The sequence below is a fragment of the Euprymna scolopes genome, chromosome 21 (genome assembly GCF_053919585.1).
Source record: "Euprymna scolopes isolate OS-2025 chromosome 21, ASM5391958v1, whole genome shotgun sequence".
Taxonomy (NCBI): Eukaryota; Metazoa; Mollusca; class Cephalopoda; order Sepiida; family Sepiolidae; genus Euprymna; species Euprymna scolopes.
Window position 1 is genome coordinate 224,860 of NC_136502.1, and position 18,488 is coordinate 243,347.

The following is an 18,488-nucleotide window of genomic DNA, read 5'->3' on the forward strand; positions in this document are numbered from 1 at the left end:
AAAGTGTATCAACATTAACACTGCACACGAATAAAAACGCACAAGACAAAATTAACATTATAGATGAATGAGCTGTTAGCACATGCCAAAACAAAAATGTCCGTTTCACGCTCGCTTTATTTACAAATGCACTTTTAAAGACTGTTACGCCCTCTAGTGATAAAGGGCATCAATAGTTTCATTGGAGTGTAAGGGAGATAACCCTGTCCAATATGTTACATTTATTAGATCCAACATTGGCTATAATTTCAATTATAGGTGTTAACATATTACCCCAGTTATGTGTCCTTGATAGGACCTCGGCTACCTTGGCATTGAGGCAACACCCCTTGTAAAGGTGAATAAGCTGTTATGACGACCTGAATAAAGGTGCTTCTTCCCGTGCTAAGTTCTTACTGAATTAAGTGTCCTGTTATTATTCCCACGCATAAAATATCTCATATTTTAATTATACATGATGCCAGGAGTGGGATGTAATAAATAAATGACTCGTTAATAGAACAGCCCACCCCGAGTAAGGAATGGAGAAAACTCCAAGACAACAGATGCACATGGGTGAGTCTGAATACCTTTTAAACCCGTATCTCCACATTTACACCTAAATTGTTAACGCCTCATACATTTTACACATTTTGAATATAACAACTACTGAAAATGTCTAACCCACATGAAGGCCCACTAAAACAGACTGAAATGGACCCGGTAGTGTTTATGATGCAAATGCAACAGTAGCAGCACGCCATGCAGGAGGAAATGACACAACTCTTGGCATGTTTATTACCTACCGAGCAACATATGCCCACACCATTTTTGTGCCATCCACACGTTAAATCCGACCACCCAATCATAGCATCAGACTAGTCAGACAATAAATAGATCATCTTCAAAATTGCATGGCTCTATTACAAAGAGATAACAACTCAGCGAGTCAGCATCCACACAGAAACCCAAAACGAGCTATGGTCCGTACGCAGTTCATCTATTAACAAAATGTTGTTCAATTTCATTGGCCCAGATGCTTTAAATAATGTCACAGAGGAGCAGCTGCTAGGATACATCAAATCTGTAGCAGTGAAATCGGTCCACCCTGAGGTATACCGGCAACAATTTTTCATCATGAAGCAAGTTGATGGAGAGACTATCACATCTTTCATTTCCTGATTGAAGTTGCAAGCGATGCTTTGCACTTTCAAAAGACAATGTGGTTGCGACAACCAACGATGTAAAACATCATTCTTTGAGGATATGATCAAATTCCATATCATTGCCGGCTTACAAGACATTTCCCACCAAAGCAAAATTTCGACAGAGACTAATTCCTTACCAAAGCTAATCGACCTAACCGAACGTTTGTTGACTCAAGCCACTTCCGGCCAGCTGAGACCCCCATCAATAGCCCCAATCAGACCTGTATCGTCACAAAAATTATTGCCACAGAATAAGACAAGTAATGAGGACAAATTTAAGGATGTGGTCACAGATCATACCCAAAAGCCGCAGACAATGCTCCGCTTCGGGTAAATCATGCCACAAATGTGGAAGAAAAAACCACTTCTCGATCACATGCCACAGCAAAGCATTATCCAATGCCATAATGGAGGATTACCCTGATGACAACAAAAGTGATGACACCTCTTTCCTATCAATCATGGACATGAAGCCCAGGTGACTAAAAGAAGAGGGAATTCTGCATGGGGCATGGACCAACAACCAGTTCACACCAGGACGACCAAAGCCACCCCATTCGTTAATATTACAGTCACATTGAACACAATGGCTCACAGGCACCTTGGACAATTAATGCATACTGAGGTGAAACCATAATCCACTCAATTAACTGCCATGGCAGATACTGGGGCCCAAACCAGTACAGCTAGAGAGGATATATTGAAGGATATCAATCACACTTCTAAATATCTATTATGCACTAGGCATCGATTACGTGCTGTCAATAACAACTTGCCCAACATAGGAGCCTTAATCACCACTGTAAAACTTGGTGATGTAACATGCTTGGAGATGATTTACATCTGCCCTCAAATTAGGGGCTTATATATCTCAAAGACGGCCCTAAAAATCTAAGGATTGTTGACAATGATTTTCGAACATAAATTAGAAGTCAAATAGCCACAACAAAAATATACTGAAAACCGGCTTACTGTACATTAGCTCCTTGTGGTTGCCCATTGAGATCATCTTGTCCATCACCACCAGACAAGCTGCTATTCCCCATGACAACTAATTATCCCAACGACATAGAAAATTGGATCAAGTGTTATGTTGGCAGCAGTACATTTAAAAGTCTGAACCATCTTTCCATGACTTCTAGATGAAAAAGTTCTTATTAAAGGACTTAACTAACTCTTTTTCAGTTTCATCGCAAAATAGGCGTCAATCATTTGTTTATCCAATAGATCTACAGAACCAGATTCAGTAATTGTGTCTAAGTATTCCAGAAAGTAAAAATTCGTTAGGATTTTGTCCCTAAATATTTTCCTTTTTTCAAATAATAGGGAAGTGGTGGGAGAAGTAGTCATCTTGCCACGACTAATCTCCGCCCATTTAACCAATCAGCTTATTAGAGCTAAGACTAAACTCCTACGTCAATACGTAAAGAAATCAACGAAAGTTGGTGCTCAAAAACCCGTCAAAATCAAACTGAACAAAAAGCCACTATGGCCGACCAGTAAGAGAGATAAGAAGGAAGGAAGAAAATGAAAAGATGAACAGCAGTCTGCGAGTACAGGGAAATAAAGCTAAGACCAAATTATTTCCGTTATGTCCAATAAAGGGTATTTCTACATAGCATGTTAACTTGACAACCTTGATAAAAATAAAGAAACACACAAGGAAGAAAAGAAAAAAAGGAAACAAACTTAGGAGAGATATTTCTATAGAAAATTATCCCTCCCAAGTTGGTTTCCTTTTTTGTTCGTTTACTTGAAGATAACTGTTCCACATGTTTGTTTGTTTACTTTCAAGTTCTGCTAAATGTTTTGCTTCATGATGAATTCTCTGTAAATGTATCTTTTGATTAATGTATGCTAGTGTTAAAATAAGCTAAAAAAAAAAAAACTGTAGCGTTCACAAATAAATACCTATTTTATCCTGTGAATTATTGCTCCTCCCCGCTGAGTTATTCGGCCACACACTGAACAATCAGCTAGCAGAGTGCATTGATTCATCTGTCATTTAAGGAACATTTTTACCTTGCTGGCAGTCTCAGTCAGCGAGCAGAGAAAACCTGATTAGCAGCAAAGTAAGACACCCCTCTCTTTCTTTCTCATACTTGTCCATTCGACATTCCTGCATCAACGATTTTCACTAAAGATAACTGCTGGCCAACCTGAGACTACACAAATGGCTTCTCGACCAACATACCAAAGAACTTTCTATTCCTTCTTTTTGTCAACCTGGACATAGTCCAACCTTCAACTTTCTGCTTTCAAAATAAATCCTTTCATTGTTTTGCTTTTAAAAGAGATTTTTTTTTTAATTTCGTTTTTCAGGTTCAACTATCAATTAATTATTTTATTAAGGGTGCTAACAAGTAAAACTCCTCCAAATGGTTACCCCAACGTGATTTGCATTGAAATGTATATTAAAAAAGGTTTTATATATTTTAATAAAATGAAATAAAAAAACCCAATTGACAGAGGAAAACAAAAGGATAGATTTCAATCAACACCGGTTTGACCATGACCTTTGCACACGCATATTTACTTTGTAAACAAATATAAAATAACAAACGTGTGTAGATTTATTTTTTATGTAGAGTGCATTTTAATATATACATATACATATATATATATGTATATATAAATGTTAATATTAATTATGTATATATATAAATACATTATATATATATAAATGTTAATATTAATTATGTATATATACAAATACATTATATATATATATAAATGTTAATATTAATTATGTATATATACAAATACATTATATATATATATATATATATATATATATATATATATATATATATGTGTGTGTGTGTGTGTGTGTGTGTGTGTGTGTGTGTGTTAATATTAATTATATTGATTCCATTTTTTAATTTGTAGTTTTATTTGTGTTTTATTAAATATACTAGCAGGACCCTTAACTGGCGTTGCCTGGTGGAAATATGCCGCCGCCCTCACCTTGCAACAAATAAACTAAAGCTTACTGTTAAGAATGGCTTTCGGAATAGACACCCCCAACCTCCTTATGTTAAGAACAGCTTTCGGAATAGATACACCCCAACCTCCTCATGTTAAGAACGGCTTTTAGAATGGCACCTACCAACGTCGTCATGGTAAAAGCAGCTTTTGGAATAGACAATCCATTTTATGAGGGGGTTGTCAAAGTATTTGCGCCAAATTAAACTTTGATATTCGTTGTCAGCATACCCACCTGCAAAGACTATACCCTCCTTAATAATTGGGTGGTGGCAGTGTCGGTCAGAGTAAAGTAGATTTGTTTATCGCATATTTGTACAAATCTGGCGGCCACTGCAGTACAGTGCATAATGCATGTCTTTATATGTCACAAACTGCTTGTCTCTGCCAAAGTTAAAAGAGATTGTCTTAATAAGGATAGTTGAAAACGTACAAAAGTCGTCATTTTAAAGATAGTTGGTGAGTTGGAGCTAAGGTAAAAATTTACCTAGAAAAAGAAAACAAAAAAAAAGGTAATGTCTGAGCAGTACTGATAAGTCAGGAAAAGAGAAGTAAACAAAAAACAAATATATAACAAATAACTGTTTCAGTAGGCACTGTAATTTAGGGTAAATGTGTAGTTTAGTCACGTAAATTATTTGACAAACACAAAAATTATAAAAACTATTTACGTTTATATGAAACATATAATAAGACAAATCGAAAAATAAATAATGGTACTAGTAAATGTTTTTTTATTTTTTTCGGTATTTTTGATGTGAAGGCACTTTGTACATAGAACACTTAGTATGTTTATATTTGGTATTATTATTATTGCATCATGTAGAGACCGCTGTCATATTGGAAAATTTCTTGACCGTTTTTTATGTATGCAGAAGTGAATTATGAAATAATAAAATTGGCTGGTCTCAGCCAATCAGATGGGGCTGATTTTGAGATGGGAAAAGTTATTATTTTTTAATCGGGTAATTATGTAAATGTGTATGTAGTTAATAACCAGTTACGATGTGTGCAATGAAAGTATCGTAGGAAAATGTAGAATAAGTCCAAGTGCCAACTGGTGGCAGTGGGAGGACAAAATATTCATAGAGAAAAATAGGGATTCTGTCCTTTATAGTTGTGATTATGAAGGTGTTTCTCCTTTATAGTAATGATTTAATGTGTCTAAAATTATATAAGATGGCTGATTGCCTAGATATAATGAATTAGTATGTGACAACTGTTATTGCAAACCTACAGTATTTTGATCCAGAGGAAATTTCTGTAGTCATTATATAACGATAATATATATATTATATAGGAGAGGGTAGTTTCTGATCATTCTGTCTCGCATACTGATTTAAAATATAGCATAAACAATGATCCAACAGTTCTATTCTCCACTCCACTACCTGCACCTCATATCCCTAAAAATGACACACCAGAGTCCAACGGACCAAACAATGGCCCATGGCACTTTAAAATGGTTTTTGCTTTAATCTTATTAAACCCAGAGTTAAATCAAGCTAACGCAATCGCTAATAGTTATGTATTGAAGATGAAGCTTCTAGAAGATAACTTGCACTTTTTTATTATTTCGTTGTGCAAAGGAAAATTTGTTCTATGAGGCCTTTTCATTAACTGGTGAGCTGGTGATGGCGATTTCTTTTGATGGAGTGGTTCTTAATGCTAACATCGCTAAAACTAGGTCCTGGTTGCTTTTGAAAGACTTATTCTTTCCACTAGACCATTTACATGTGGATAATTAGGACTCATTGTAATATGCTTAAAATGCTATTCCTTAACAAATTGTTTAAATTCTAATGATCTATATTCCAGTCCACTGTCACTCATTATTATTTGTGGAATACCACATTTGCCAAAAGTGTTTTTTTATCTTGTTAATCACTATGCATGACTTACAGTTATCAAGTTTATGGATATCGAAATATCTCATTATATAGTCTACATATGCCTTGCTATATAGATAAGATAATATCTGTTGCAACTTCCATCCATGGCGTTACAGGTATTTCATGGTGTATTAATGGTTCTGATTGTTGCTGGTTTCTATAGTGTAAAAATATGTGCATGTGCTTGCCATATCTTTTATTTGTTTATATTGGGACAATATATAACTTACTTTGCCCTTGTAATGCACTTTTTCATCCCTAAATATCCGGTATGGATCTTTTCTAAGGCTTCTTTTTTAGAGTTTGAGACCACTATTCATGTGCCTTTTAATACTTGTCGAACTATTGAAATAATGAATATTATTTTAAATTTTTTATTAAAATCTTTAAAAATCGTAAAAAAGTGTGAAACTAAACATATTTATCGAGACTTCCATGTTGGGCATGTTTCTTGTTCTCACATAACACTCGACACTACTTGTTTTTTTTAACTTAATAAACGCTTTAAAATAAGTTAAAATACTAAAAACTTATCTAGCGAGGTACAAAGTAAACATATAGAACAATGGATTTTATCTGTTTTAAAACAACAGTAAAAAAGTAAAAATATTTTTTTTAAATATTATGGGGAGTGCAATCTCTAATAAAAATCATCTTCAAGAACGGCCATAAAATGTGTTTTCAATCGCTATTTATTACATTAATGGCTTAATTTTCTTACCAAGCAACAATAAATTAACCTTCTATGGACGAATCTTCTGGGTACCATTTAGATACGGTTCAACGAATTGTTATAAATCAATAGATAAACAATGGTTGATTTACTTTCTGACAAACAAAACCTTAATAAATCAAAATCGCAACTAAAATAGACGATGATGATCAAATATTGTGTCGCTAAATCTATGAGTTGCCTTGAAGAAGCCTGTCAAAAAGCGACTTATAACCTACCTGACCATTTGTGTGGTTGGTGCTAATTTTAAATAAGAGTGTGGTCACATCCTTGAAAACATTATTTCATGAGGTTAAGTTAAAACTTTTTAGAAAATAAATAATATAATATTTTATTAAATAATTAAAACATTTTTTCCAAGACTTTTAGTGTAAACCACATTTTTTTAAAGAAGACTTCTTTTTAGATCTTTTCTCTTTAATTTCTGGTGGTATTAAACCCAAGAAATTAGTCCTTCGTTGAGAGAAAGAAAAGGATGATTAAAAGTCAAATAATATGAAATTATGATTACATTAATTATTCTTAATTAAAATGAAAAACTAATGAAGTACATCAAAACAAAAAAAAACTATTTTCAAAGATACAAAAAAGAGCAGGTATTAGAAAGTATTAGTTGGAGATTACATTTACGTTTTTTTTTATGTATTCATGTGATTTATCTGAGGAAAAAGGGAATCAAGTTGATATTTAACAGAGAAAAAGAAAAATGTTTTTAAGACTTAAATTTTTAGCGATTAGAAAATAACATCGACAAAGAAAATAATTTATCAAAATATAATGGAAGTTTGCTAACAAAAAGCCTTAGTGGAATTATCTTTATATTATAATCAATCATATACTTTAGTAGCTTAATCTACATTTAAATAAACAAGTAAATCTGATAAAAATTGAGATTCTTAAATTTAAACAATGATTTGTACATTAAAAATCAGGTCCAAAGTTATCTGATGTTTTCATAATTATGCATTCTTTAATGTGGTTTCAATAATTTTAAATCTTGATCAATGTGGAATAGTGGAATTTTATCACAAGTCACTTAACAATATAACTGTATCATCATTATGTCTTATATCAATACATGATCCATCATTGGGTATCAACGTTACAGCCCATCAACTCTTGGTGAGTAAAGTTGGTCCATCACTGCAGTCACTAAAGATGTTTTGTCTTTCTGGGATTTCCACAAGGGAAGTTGGTTGTTATTGCTAGTCCTGAACTACAGAGATTAGTAGCTGTCCTAACCTTCACTCTTGCTCAGTTCAGCTTTAAGAATCCTTTCTTGGGAAATCCCTTTCATGTGGAACATGATTTTTGGTTAGCATTATTGAAGTAGTCATTCCAGTCATTTCATTTCCCACTACATTTATTGTAGAATTCACCTTAGAGCAAGATGCTTATTGTTTAAGACTAAAAAATTCATGACATTTAATTAATCAAATGTTTCTGTTCTTTAGCTTAGAAAATCGTGTTCTTTCTTTATATATTGAAGTGTCAAATTACGTTTGGAAAAAAGCAAAGAAATTATATTTAACTAAAAGAATACAACTAAAGTTACTGACCCATTTTCATGTTTTGCCTAAAATAAACTCACTGTTTAATATGGTTTTATGACAGAATATTGTAACTAAATCTGTTTTATTATTTATTTGTCAAGATTGCTTGAATACAAAATCAGCAACAACCAATGGACGTTTCTGGTTGTCTTGTATCACAGGTTGCTTGCCTCATTTACTTAAATCACACGAATAGATAATCAGCATGAGCCAATTGTCATGTCTTAATTTGTTGTACATAATTAGAAAACTGTAATATTTCAAATTTCACTGAGTTTATAAGATTTTTAAATTCTAACAAAATGGAATTATAAAAGTGCCAATTAATTCAATATAACAACTGCATAATTATAAAAAAAATATTAAATTAATCGTAAAACATGTCAGGGGTCGAATGTAACCTAGATTTTCACCAACATTCAGATATTGCATAGAAAACCATAACCATAGTAATATTATATATTATTATTTTTATTGTAAAACACGGTATTGTTATGCAATGGTTTTCTCAAAATTTTCCCATGATTTACTAATATATTACATGATACATGAAAGAGAAGTATCATAACAACATTCATCATATACTAGAGGTATTTGCCCACTTTATTATGGCAGTGAATTGCATTGTTATTTGCCAATGTGATTTTGAATTCAGACATTATATAGCTTGGATTTTTAATGCTCGGTGATTAAACATAACTTGTCAATTTTGCATATCAGGAAGTTTTTAGCATCTATTTGTGAACAGTGATTTATCTTCTCGTTATTTGTTCTTCATCAAATTGGTATCACAATATATGAGATTGCAGTGTTTCCTTGGCAATGTAATTCAGATAATGTACTTCTGTGAAATTCACTACTGCTTTATGTTGTCACTATTTTTGTTACATCTGCTTCAATATCTGGTTAGTGTACTTCTTTCTCTTATTGGAGCTGAGTTATCAAATATTTGTACAATGTTCCCAATAATTCCTCCACTGATGTTTACTTCAAATCTTGTGGTTGTAGTCTCTTGAGCTAGGCATTTAATGTTATGATCCTTTAATATTCTCAAGGTTTTTCCTGAGGCTCTTAATGTCCATATATACAGACTTGAGAGGGTTGATTTTAACATGGCTTGGGTACCTTCTGTTAGTGATGTATATATCTTGTACATAGTTTTCCTGGTTCTAATATCTTTTCTATTGATGTAACTTAGTAGCCAATCAATATAAAATGTATGGGTAATGACAACTATTGTCAATTAGTTAACTGCAGTTATTTTTTTCAATATAGTATCCCATATGCAACTTTACATTAGATGAACATATAAATGAGGAATGACATACTATATAAGGTTTCTCTCTCTTTTTAAAATTTTCTTACCATTTTCTTTAAGCTGGGGACAGGTGCATCATAACTGATGTCAGATATCTCACAAATTCCAACTGAGAGATGTTTTTAAGATTCTGACTGTCCTTTTAAGTGCAATAGTTTGTTCTCACCAGTGTGAGTTTGTATATGACGATCTAAATTAGATTTTTGTATGAAAGATGTGCCACACATTTCACAAATGTAAGGCTTTTCTCCAGTGTGTGTTCGTTGATGCCTCAGTAAATTTTGTTTGCGTGTGAATGATAAACCACACACTTGACAAGTATATGGTTTCTCTCCAGTGTGAATTCGCATGTGTTCTTTTAACTTGGATTTCTCTTTGAATGATGATCCACACACGTCACAAGAATAAGGTTTCTCTCCAGTGTGATTTCGGATATGACTTGTTAATTCTGATTCGCATTTAAATGATAAGCCACACAATCCACACGAATGAGGAATTACTTCTTGGTGAAATTGCATGTGTTCTCTTAAAGCATCCAAAACTATAAATGATGAATCGCATACTTTACAAGCAAAGGGTTTCTCTCCAGTGTGCTTTCGAATGTGTATTTTTAACTGGGATTTTGCTGGGAAGGACCTGTCACACACTTGACAAGAAAAAGGTTTCTTAACAGTGTGAATTTGCATGTGAATCTTTAAACTGGATTTCTCTACAAACGATGACTGACACACGTCACAAGCAAAAGGTTTCTCACCAGTGTGATTTCGAATATGATTAGTTAAATCTGATTGATCTCTAAATTGTAAGCTGCACACTTCACAAGAATAATGTTTATTCAAACTGTGTGAATTCATGTTGATCTTTAAATTCGATTTTCTTGTAGGTAATTAGCGATTTTCATACTACAAGACAAGGCATTTTAATGTTGTGTAATCGTTTACTGTAAATGGAAACTTTGAAATGCTTGACACATTTCAGAATAAGTTTCCTATTCTATACATGCAGATGACTTTTTCATTTCTCTCCATTGTTAGTTTTCCTGTGAATGAATAAATATTTGAGAATTCATACATATATTTATCAGACAAATAATATTACATATTAAGAGAATTATTCACCAACAATAAACATGCATACATAAAAACAACCATCCATTGCACTTTATCCTTATATATTTTTGATTGAATTTTCACCCCACTTTGATACTTTAAGTATGAAAAATATTAAATTTCTTACACACACTCTATACAAGCATTTTGGACAATCATTTACTTATGTGCTAATAGCTTTATTAATATGTGTAAATAAAAGGAAATAAAACTATATCAGTGTCAGTAGTTTGTACGTGCTGGAACTGTATCACCTCTTATTTCTTATTAGACAGGTAACTATTTCTGTTTTTTTCTATTTGGATTCATCCTTTCAAGTTGTGGGCCAATGATTTAAAGTTCTGGTCAAGTGTAAAGAAGAACTTGCCATATTTGCAACCATTTTTGACATTCATGAGTCTTCATAAGTTTACATTATACAAAATAAAAAATTAGGGAATTTATTAAGTTAAACTGTGAAATAGGTACCTCTTTCATATTTTACTTTCTAAGATAATGATTTACTATTATAATACAATTCATAATTTTTCTGTTTTAATAAACTTTAAAAATATTTTAGAGAAAATGTCGAGATAGTCATTGAAAAGTAGTACTTGTCTATGAAAATGAATCTTGTTGCTGGTTATGCAAATGAGTCCTATAGCGTGACAATAACTGATGATAATTGAGTGGAATATAACTGCTGAAATTATACTCATCGTCAACACTTAACCAAATTCTAGATCAGATTTATTATTATGACAAATAATTTTTTGATTCAGATTATAATGATAGTTACAGTTATTCAGTTATGTACCTTCTGAAACGTTATTAAATAATCTACAATTGATTCTATAGGCTGGGCCTTTCTGTATGTGCATTAATAGCACTTCTCAAATGCACAAGTGATGTTAGGCTGTATAAAAGTGTTAACTTTGGTTCAAATCAGACTTTCTTTAATTAGATTGTTTCGATTATCGATTTTCAAAAGCATTTCGATACAAAACCTATGTAAGAACACTCCCAGACAAATCAAGAACATCTCTTTGAAAGCAAAATAAAATTGGCCTGGCCATTTTGGAGTTAATAGGGAACAAGTTCACATACACAAATTCCTTTTATATAAGAGATAAATAATTTCGATTAATCACTTCATCTGAATGTGTTGAAATCTGAGAATCAACAAAACTAAATTAAGTTGAATTGTTTTATGCAAATTAAAACATTTACAATGAAAGTCTTTTTTTACCTCAAACTCAAAAGTTATTCAGAAAATGATCGATATGAAAACACTTTCATCTATTTCTTACGGCTTCTTTGTTTTCTTCAGATAAAGAAAATATTTTCAAATGAAATATCGCTTTTATAATCAAAGCAGTTGACAAGGGAGAATCCCTATATGAAAGCCATGTGCCTGTGTAGGAAGGGGGATGCTACCTTATCATAAAAATTAAAACTATTAAAATTAAAAAATGATACACAAGTTATCTAAACTCAAATAGATACTTTCATTAATTAATTTAAATTTAAAAACAATTGGTTATCTCCTCCTCAATTAGACAATGCTCATTCAAGAAATCTTCCCTCACACTCAAAGAAACCTATGCAATGGCACGATCATTGGAATAAGCTAGAAAATGTTCAGAAAGCTATGAAAACCATAATATAGCCACTGTTGTAATTCTTTTGGAAGAATCCCATTTAATCTTAATAAACGAAAATGCTCAACCTAAAAGGTTTGCTTCTTCTGTAAAAACTTGTGGCATCCCCAACTGCTCATGTCCAACATACAATGCTGAGTGTAGGAAATGTAAAAAAAAAAGACATTGGACTAAGGTATGTTAAATCTTCCTCATTCACTTCTGCTGCATTATGTGACCCTGACTTACTCCTGTCTAGTTTCGTCTGTCTAGGAATAGAAAAATCATTACATTCACTAAATGTAAAATAAATGGACATATTGTAAATGCGAAGGTAGATTACAATAGTATGAAAACAATCAGCAAAACTACCACTAAGAAACTGAAGCTCGTCATTATATCTAAAAAAAAAAAAAAAAAGAAAATAATAGCTCTGGCAGACCAAAATTATTTGTGAAACTATTGTAGATATTGCATTAAAAAATAAAACCCAGTCTGGCATGGCAGTAGAAGTGATTAAGGATCTCTTTATTGACATAAATTATTGTAAACTTCTTGGGAAGAGTAGCCATTTTCTCTAACTCTACTTTTCATATTAGATATTATCACGGCCAACTCAGTAGTCGTTCTCATTCTCATCATTAATTTTAATTTCTTCCCCATATTTTCTTTTTTAAAAAAGATAAAAAATGCCATTGTTTGCCCCTGATGAGGATGGCGAAAGATGTCTAGACCAAAAGAATTAGTTTTTCTGTCATTTATATACATACATATATATATATATATATATATATATATATATATATATATATATATATATATATATCTTTTATATATATATATATTTTTTATCTGGAATTTCCGTTTTAGTGTTTAAATATTCCTATCTATCAAATATATCAATCTACCTACACATTCATATTCTGTATGTATATTTTACTTATATTTTACTGTATGCATTTACTTACATACTTACTTGTTTTATCCGGAATTTGCAGATACTGGTCATCCTCTCCCCTTAAATTTTTTTTTTTTTTTCACTTACTGTCTCTTAATAACTCCTGCTGATATTTTCTTAAGTAATAACCTGTACATTTCAGTTGACCTCTTTTTTTGCCCTAAAATTATAGCACTGTTTAACATCATCTTGTCTGGGTCATTTTGACATTTGCTTTTCTATTTTATATTTAATTCAATCACCATTGAACTTTTTTTTTTCCCTCTTCTTCTTCACTCACTTTTCTTAATTGGCAGCCGAGTTTAACACATATCTTATTTTTCTTTTAATAATATTATTGGAATTTTTTTCCATTTTTCCTTGTACCTATTTGTGAATTATTCCATGGATTTCGGCCTTTTGGATTATTTTGGACCATCTTCCAATTACACTATTTCCTTTAATTTTACTTGTGCAAATGGAAATTTAATAACTTTCTTGGATTTACATTTTTGGATTTTACCGTCATTGGATACGTTACCTTTCACCAGACTATCCATTCACGTGAAATCACCTTTTTCTTCACCCTATTCCCTCTGTTTCACTTTTTGTTATCAAGTAAGATCTTTGACTTACTTGCAGTTTCATCAAATACTTTTGCATGCAAAATCCAATCCCGCATTTTGCTAATTCCTACACTCTGATGAGAAGTATTTCTTCGAAACTCCACGGATTAAGGACTATCCACTTATTTAGTGTTTCCTTTTCAAAGTAAATATGGTTTTAACTCTTTTTCAAGGTGTTTTTAACATGTTTTATTAACTATTTGCTTTATATATATATATATATATATATATATATATATATATATATATATATATATATGGGGGGGGAGTCAAAAGAAGAAAATTATACATTAAGAGGAGACCTATAGGGATAATGCAGAGTTCAATAAATTGTTTTGGAGCTTATATACAGTATCAATCAAATAAGAAAATGACAAGATAAATATGTATACTAATGTATATAGATATATCCATTTATTCAATAAGGATGATACATCAATTAATGGTGTAGCATAAGTAAAAACTCTTTATACCATGATATTTGGAAGCCTTATTATTTCGCTCCTAATGTAACTATTGCTAGACGTTGCATCCCTATTATGTAACCTAGTAGATTCTCTCCACTTCTGATGAGAAGCATTAGGCTTCGAAATATGATGGTATAAAGAGTTTTTACTTATCCTATACCCCTAATTGATGTATCATCCTTATTGAATAAATAAATAAATCTATATACATTAGTATATATTTTTATATTGTCATTTTCTTATTTTATTGATACTCTCTCTCTCTCTCTCTCTCTCTCTCTCTCTCTATATATATATATATATATATATATATATATATATATATATATATATATATATATATATAAAGAAATGTTCTTAAAATTTTGTGATACGTTTTATTTTTTGATATTTTAAGCTGCAGGGTGGGGAGTTATTGAATCACTCTAGTCTATAAACCGTTTTATTTTTCATGTATTTTGAGCCATTCGAATTAAAGTTACAGTACTAATAATTAAACTATGTATTTTCTCTGGTTTTCAATGTAAAAATGCTCTCAGAGTATTCGAAAGCACACACACACACACACACACACACACACAATAAACTATAAGAACACCAAACAAACTAAAAACAATCAGTTGGAGACAATTCTATAAAAATACTGTTCTTCATTAGGTATCCCCCAAAACAATGTGAAAAATGGAGCATATGTTACCATGGCATCAGATTTGTGTTAATTATATGAACTATGGAAAAGCAGAAGCGACTTAATGATTTTTTAAAACCTTTGTTTATCTTCTTCAAGCTACAATTAATAATTAATCTTTGTTATAATTTTGTTAGGTTTTAAGAGTTACACAGTTTAATGATTAATAATATTATAAACATTTGTATATTAAATATGAAATACCGTTTTACTGAATGTTCTTTTGGTTACCTACGGGCTTCGATATTTTGTTCGGTAAAAAGAGATGAACAAAATATGAGGGAGGGGGCTTACAAAATGCTTAATATTTGTGCAATAATATTTTCAAATCGGTTTTAATCTGGCGATAAAATAACTGACAAGAGCCATATTTATGTAAAAACTTAATATTTTAAAAACATTTAAACACAATTAATTAAAAATCTACGTTGTAACGGAACATGTTGAAATAATGGAATTTTAATCGTTTTAATCTTGTAAAAATTAATTAATGTTTACGAAGTTTCTTTTTCTTGGCAATTCAACTGATTATAGTATACATTAATTCGAAGAAACGCTCTTTAAAAAAAAAGAAAAAAAACATAATAATATTAAGTTTATATCAATTTTTTAATTGCAATTTCAAGGTAAATTTTTGTTCAATATATGTATTTAAACTTTTAAAAAATATATATTTTTTACTTAGTTGAACTCTTATGTTTCATAATAAACAGAAATTTCGATAGATTTAAATATATTTTGTTCGAATTTCGAAAAAATAAATAGGGGTGGGGGCACGCACTAAAAAAATATTTCCCCTCATATGTTTTACGGAAACTGCATTTTAGATGTAATTTCATTTTAAAATGGATAAGTATCGAAAATTTCATGAAAATCTGATAATTAGTTGATTTTTGCTAGATTTATTAAACACAGGTATATTTTTGCGTTCGGAATGTCTACTACATGGGAGCGTTATTTTAAAGCGCCAATTATGTAAACACGATTTTCGTCTCGCAATTTCATTACTTTTGTTCGATGTAAAAAAATTTTTTTAATTATTACTGGTTTATTTTGCCATTCTTCTTTTAAATTTTACAAAAGTTATACGGATAATTTTAATTTATAATAAAGTTACATCGTGTTACATATAGGGTGAGGTAATTCTGTAGTGAATTTTGGCAGTCCCTATTCTTCATTAACATGCGCATTTGGAACACACTGGTGAGCCTGTATAAAAAAGAACCCGCAAAAGCTATTAAATTAAAGCAATACTTACTTTTTCTTTGAAAATATGCTTTCAAGCAAAAAAGAAAATAATAATAATAAACGAGACGAGTAAAAAAATAAATAAATAAATAAATAAATAAACGAGACGAGTTGCTAAGAGAAATTCAACATTTAAGATGGCGACCGGAAAAGCAAGTTCGCAGAAAATTAATGCGGAGGCAATTTAAATTAACCATTTTGAAACACGGCGAATTTATTTAGGAATTATTACAGGTAAAATCATTATTGCTTTATTTCTCTCAATATTTAAATAGTTTAATCAAAACAAAATATCACAGATATCCTCTTTCTTGAATTAAACTATTGTGAAAAAATTAATTTCCAGCAACGAATAAATGACCGCTCAGATCGAGAAGGGAGCAAATGCAATGCACTTACCTTAGGTTGTGAAAGAATTGCCCCCTTCCGCGACGTAACCGTCTTGTAGTATCTTCGCCAGATGAAAGTGGAAAAGATTTACTTTCAATCGCCGGCAACTGAATCAATTTGTGGTGAAACAAAAAAAAAGAGAAAAAAGACAAGGGAATCTCCCCTCTTATATAATCGAAGGATCAGATGATTAACTATCACGTGATCCGGAGCACAAAATAAAACTTTAAAAGGGTGAATAACAACAAGAATTCTTCTTGGTTAGTATTCAAGGTAAGTGCACGCCGATCCTTCTCTTCTCGAGCAATCATTAATCCTTTTTTTCACACGATCCCCAAGAAAGAGGAAAAAAGAAAATGCGTGGAAAAACAAAGGATATAAAGCCATGCAATTACTTAATAGTTGACGTATTAGTATTTTTTGTTTTATTTTATTTTTTTTTTTTTTGAGTCCCTAACTATTCTGGGAGGAGGCTAGGCCTACCTCGTCGTCGTCTCTTAAGTGCACAATCCGTACAATACCACTTCTGCCTTTCCGGAGGTGGAGAAACAATTCCCACACACCTGAAGTGATACCAGTCATCACAGCCGTCACAACAGATCATATCCTAATCACCTTGCAGGGAACTGCACACACGACAAAGCCAAATCACCTCTTCTTCCTGAGAAGGAGTCGATTGAAGGGAAACTGCACCATCGACCGATGCAGGGATGGACTGATCCTGACTCTCGCTGTTTAAAGAGAGCTCAAGCGGAAAGAAGTTCTTCAATGAGTGAATGTGTGCTGCATTGCCCCCCTGCCTTACCTTTGCAGACCTTACTACACCATCCTTACCATAAAACATTTCCAATATAATACCAAGAACCCAAAAGGGTCTTGGTTTAAGAGGAATTTTAACCAAAACGACATCACCGACCTTAAGCCTGTTTCAGAAAGGCACCCTTGAACGGCCCAGGGGCTTCTCTCTGAGACTTAAGAGGTATTCATCATACCATAGTGCTCTGAACTTCTCCAGACACTGGTTTCATACCTGCATGGTCCTAAGAAGCTTCTCTCGACTTGGAGGGAGGTGGGAAGAAAAATCTTCCTCATTTAAACTCAAAAGTAGTCCAGGACTCTTATTGGGCCTCAGAAACATGTTTGGAGTTACTGCCTCCAGCTCAGTCTCCGCGGATTCTTGATAAGTTAGAGGGCGGTTGTTAATTGCCCTTTGTATATCCGATACTATGGTTAGTAACGTGAAATAATCTATCTCATCTCTACCAACCACCTTATGCAGACAATTTTTAATTGTCTGAATACTCCTATCCCAGACCCCTCCTACCCAAGGCGAAAATAGAGGGATAGGACAGAATTTAATCAGACAAGAGCCAAACTTCTGTTGATAATCGTGACTCAACATCAACCTCTTAAATAACTGCCCACCTCCTATGTCACAGTAAATGGCTGTTGGAACACCATGGAGGTTTGTAAAACATACAAAAGCCTGCAAAAAGGACAACATGCTCATGTCTGGTACCACCTCAACATGTACAGCCCTGATACTGAGACAGGTGAAGATGAGTAGATACATCTTCACCACCTTAGCCCCTTCCTTAACCCAAAGGTGGCCCATAAAATCTACTCCCGTGTGTTTGAAAGGAACCTCTAGTTCAACACGTGAAGCAGGCAAGCTGGCCACATTGGGGGGCAATACTTGTCTGGCATTGTACTTGCGGCACAGTGCACATGAAGCC

General features: G+C 32.3%; 1 protein-coding gene across 1 annotated transcript; it reads right to left on the reverse strand.

The window, feature by feature from the left end:
- Nucleotides 1-8,803: 8,803 nt before the first annotated feature.
- Nucleotides 8,804-16,501, reverse strand: LOC145241949 (uncharacterized). Its single transcript, XM_080104823.1, has 2 exons — nt 16,373-16,501; nt 8,804-10,707 (listed from the first exon to the last, which is right to left on the reverse strand). Exon 2 carries the CDS (start codon nt 10,520-10,522, stop codon nt 9,791-9,793), a length of 732 nt encoding a protein of 243 aa, XP_079960949.1. The 5' UTR covers nt 10,523-10,707; nt 16,373-16,501; the 3' UTR covers nt 8,804-9,790.
- Between the last annotated feature and the right edge of the window lie 1,987 nt (nt 16,502-18,488).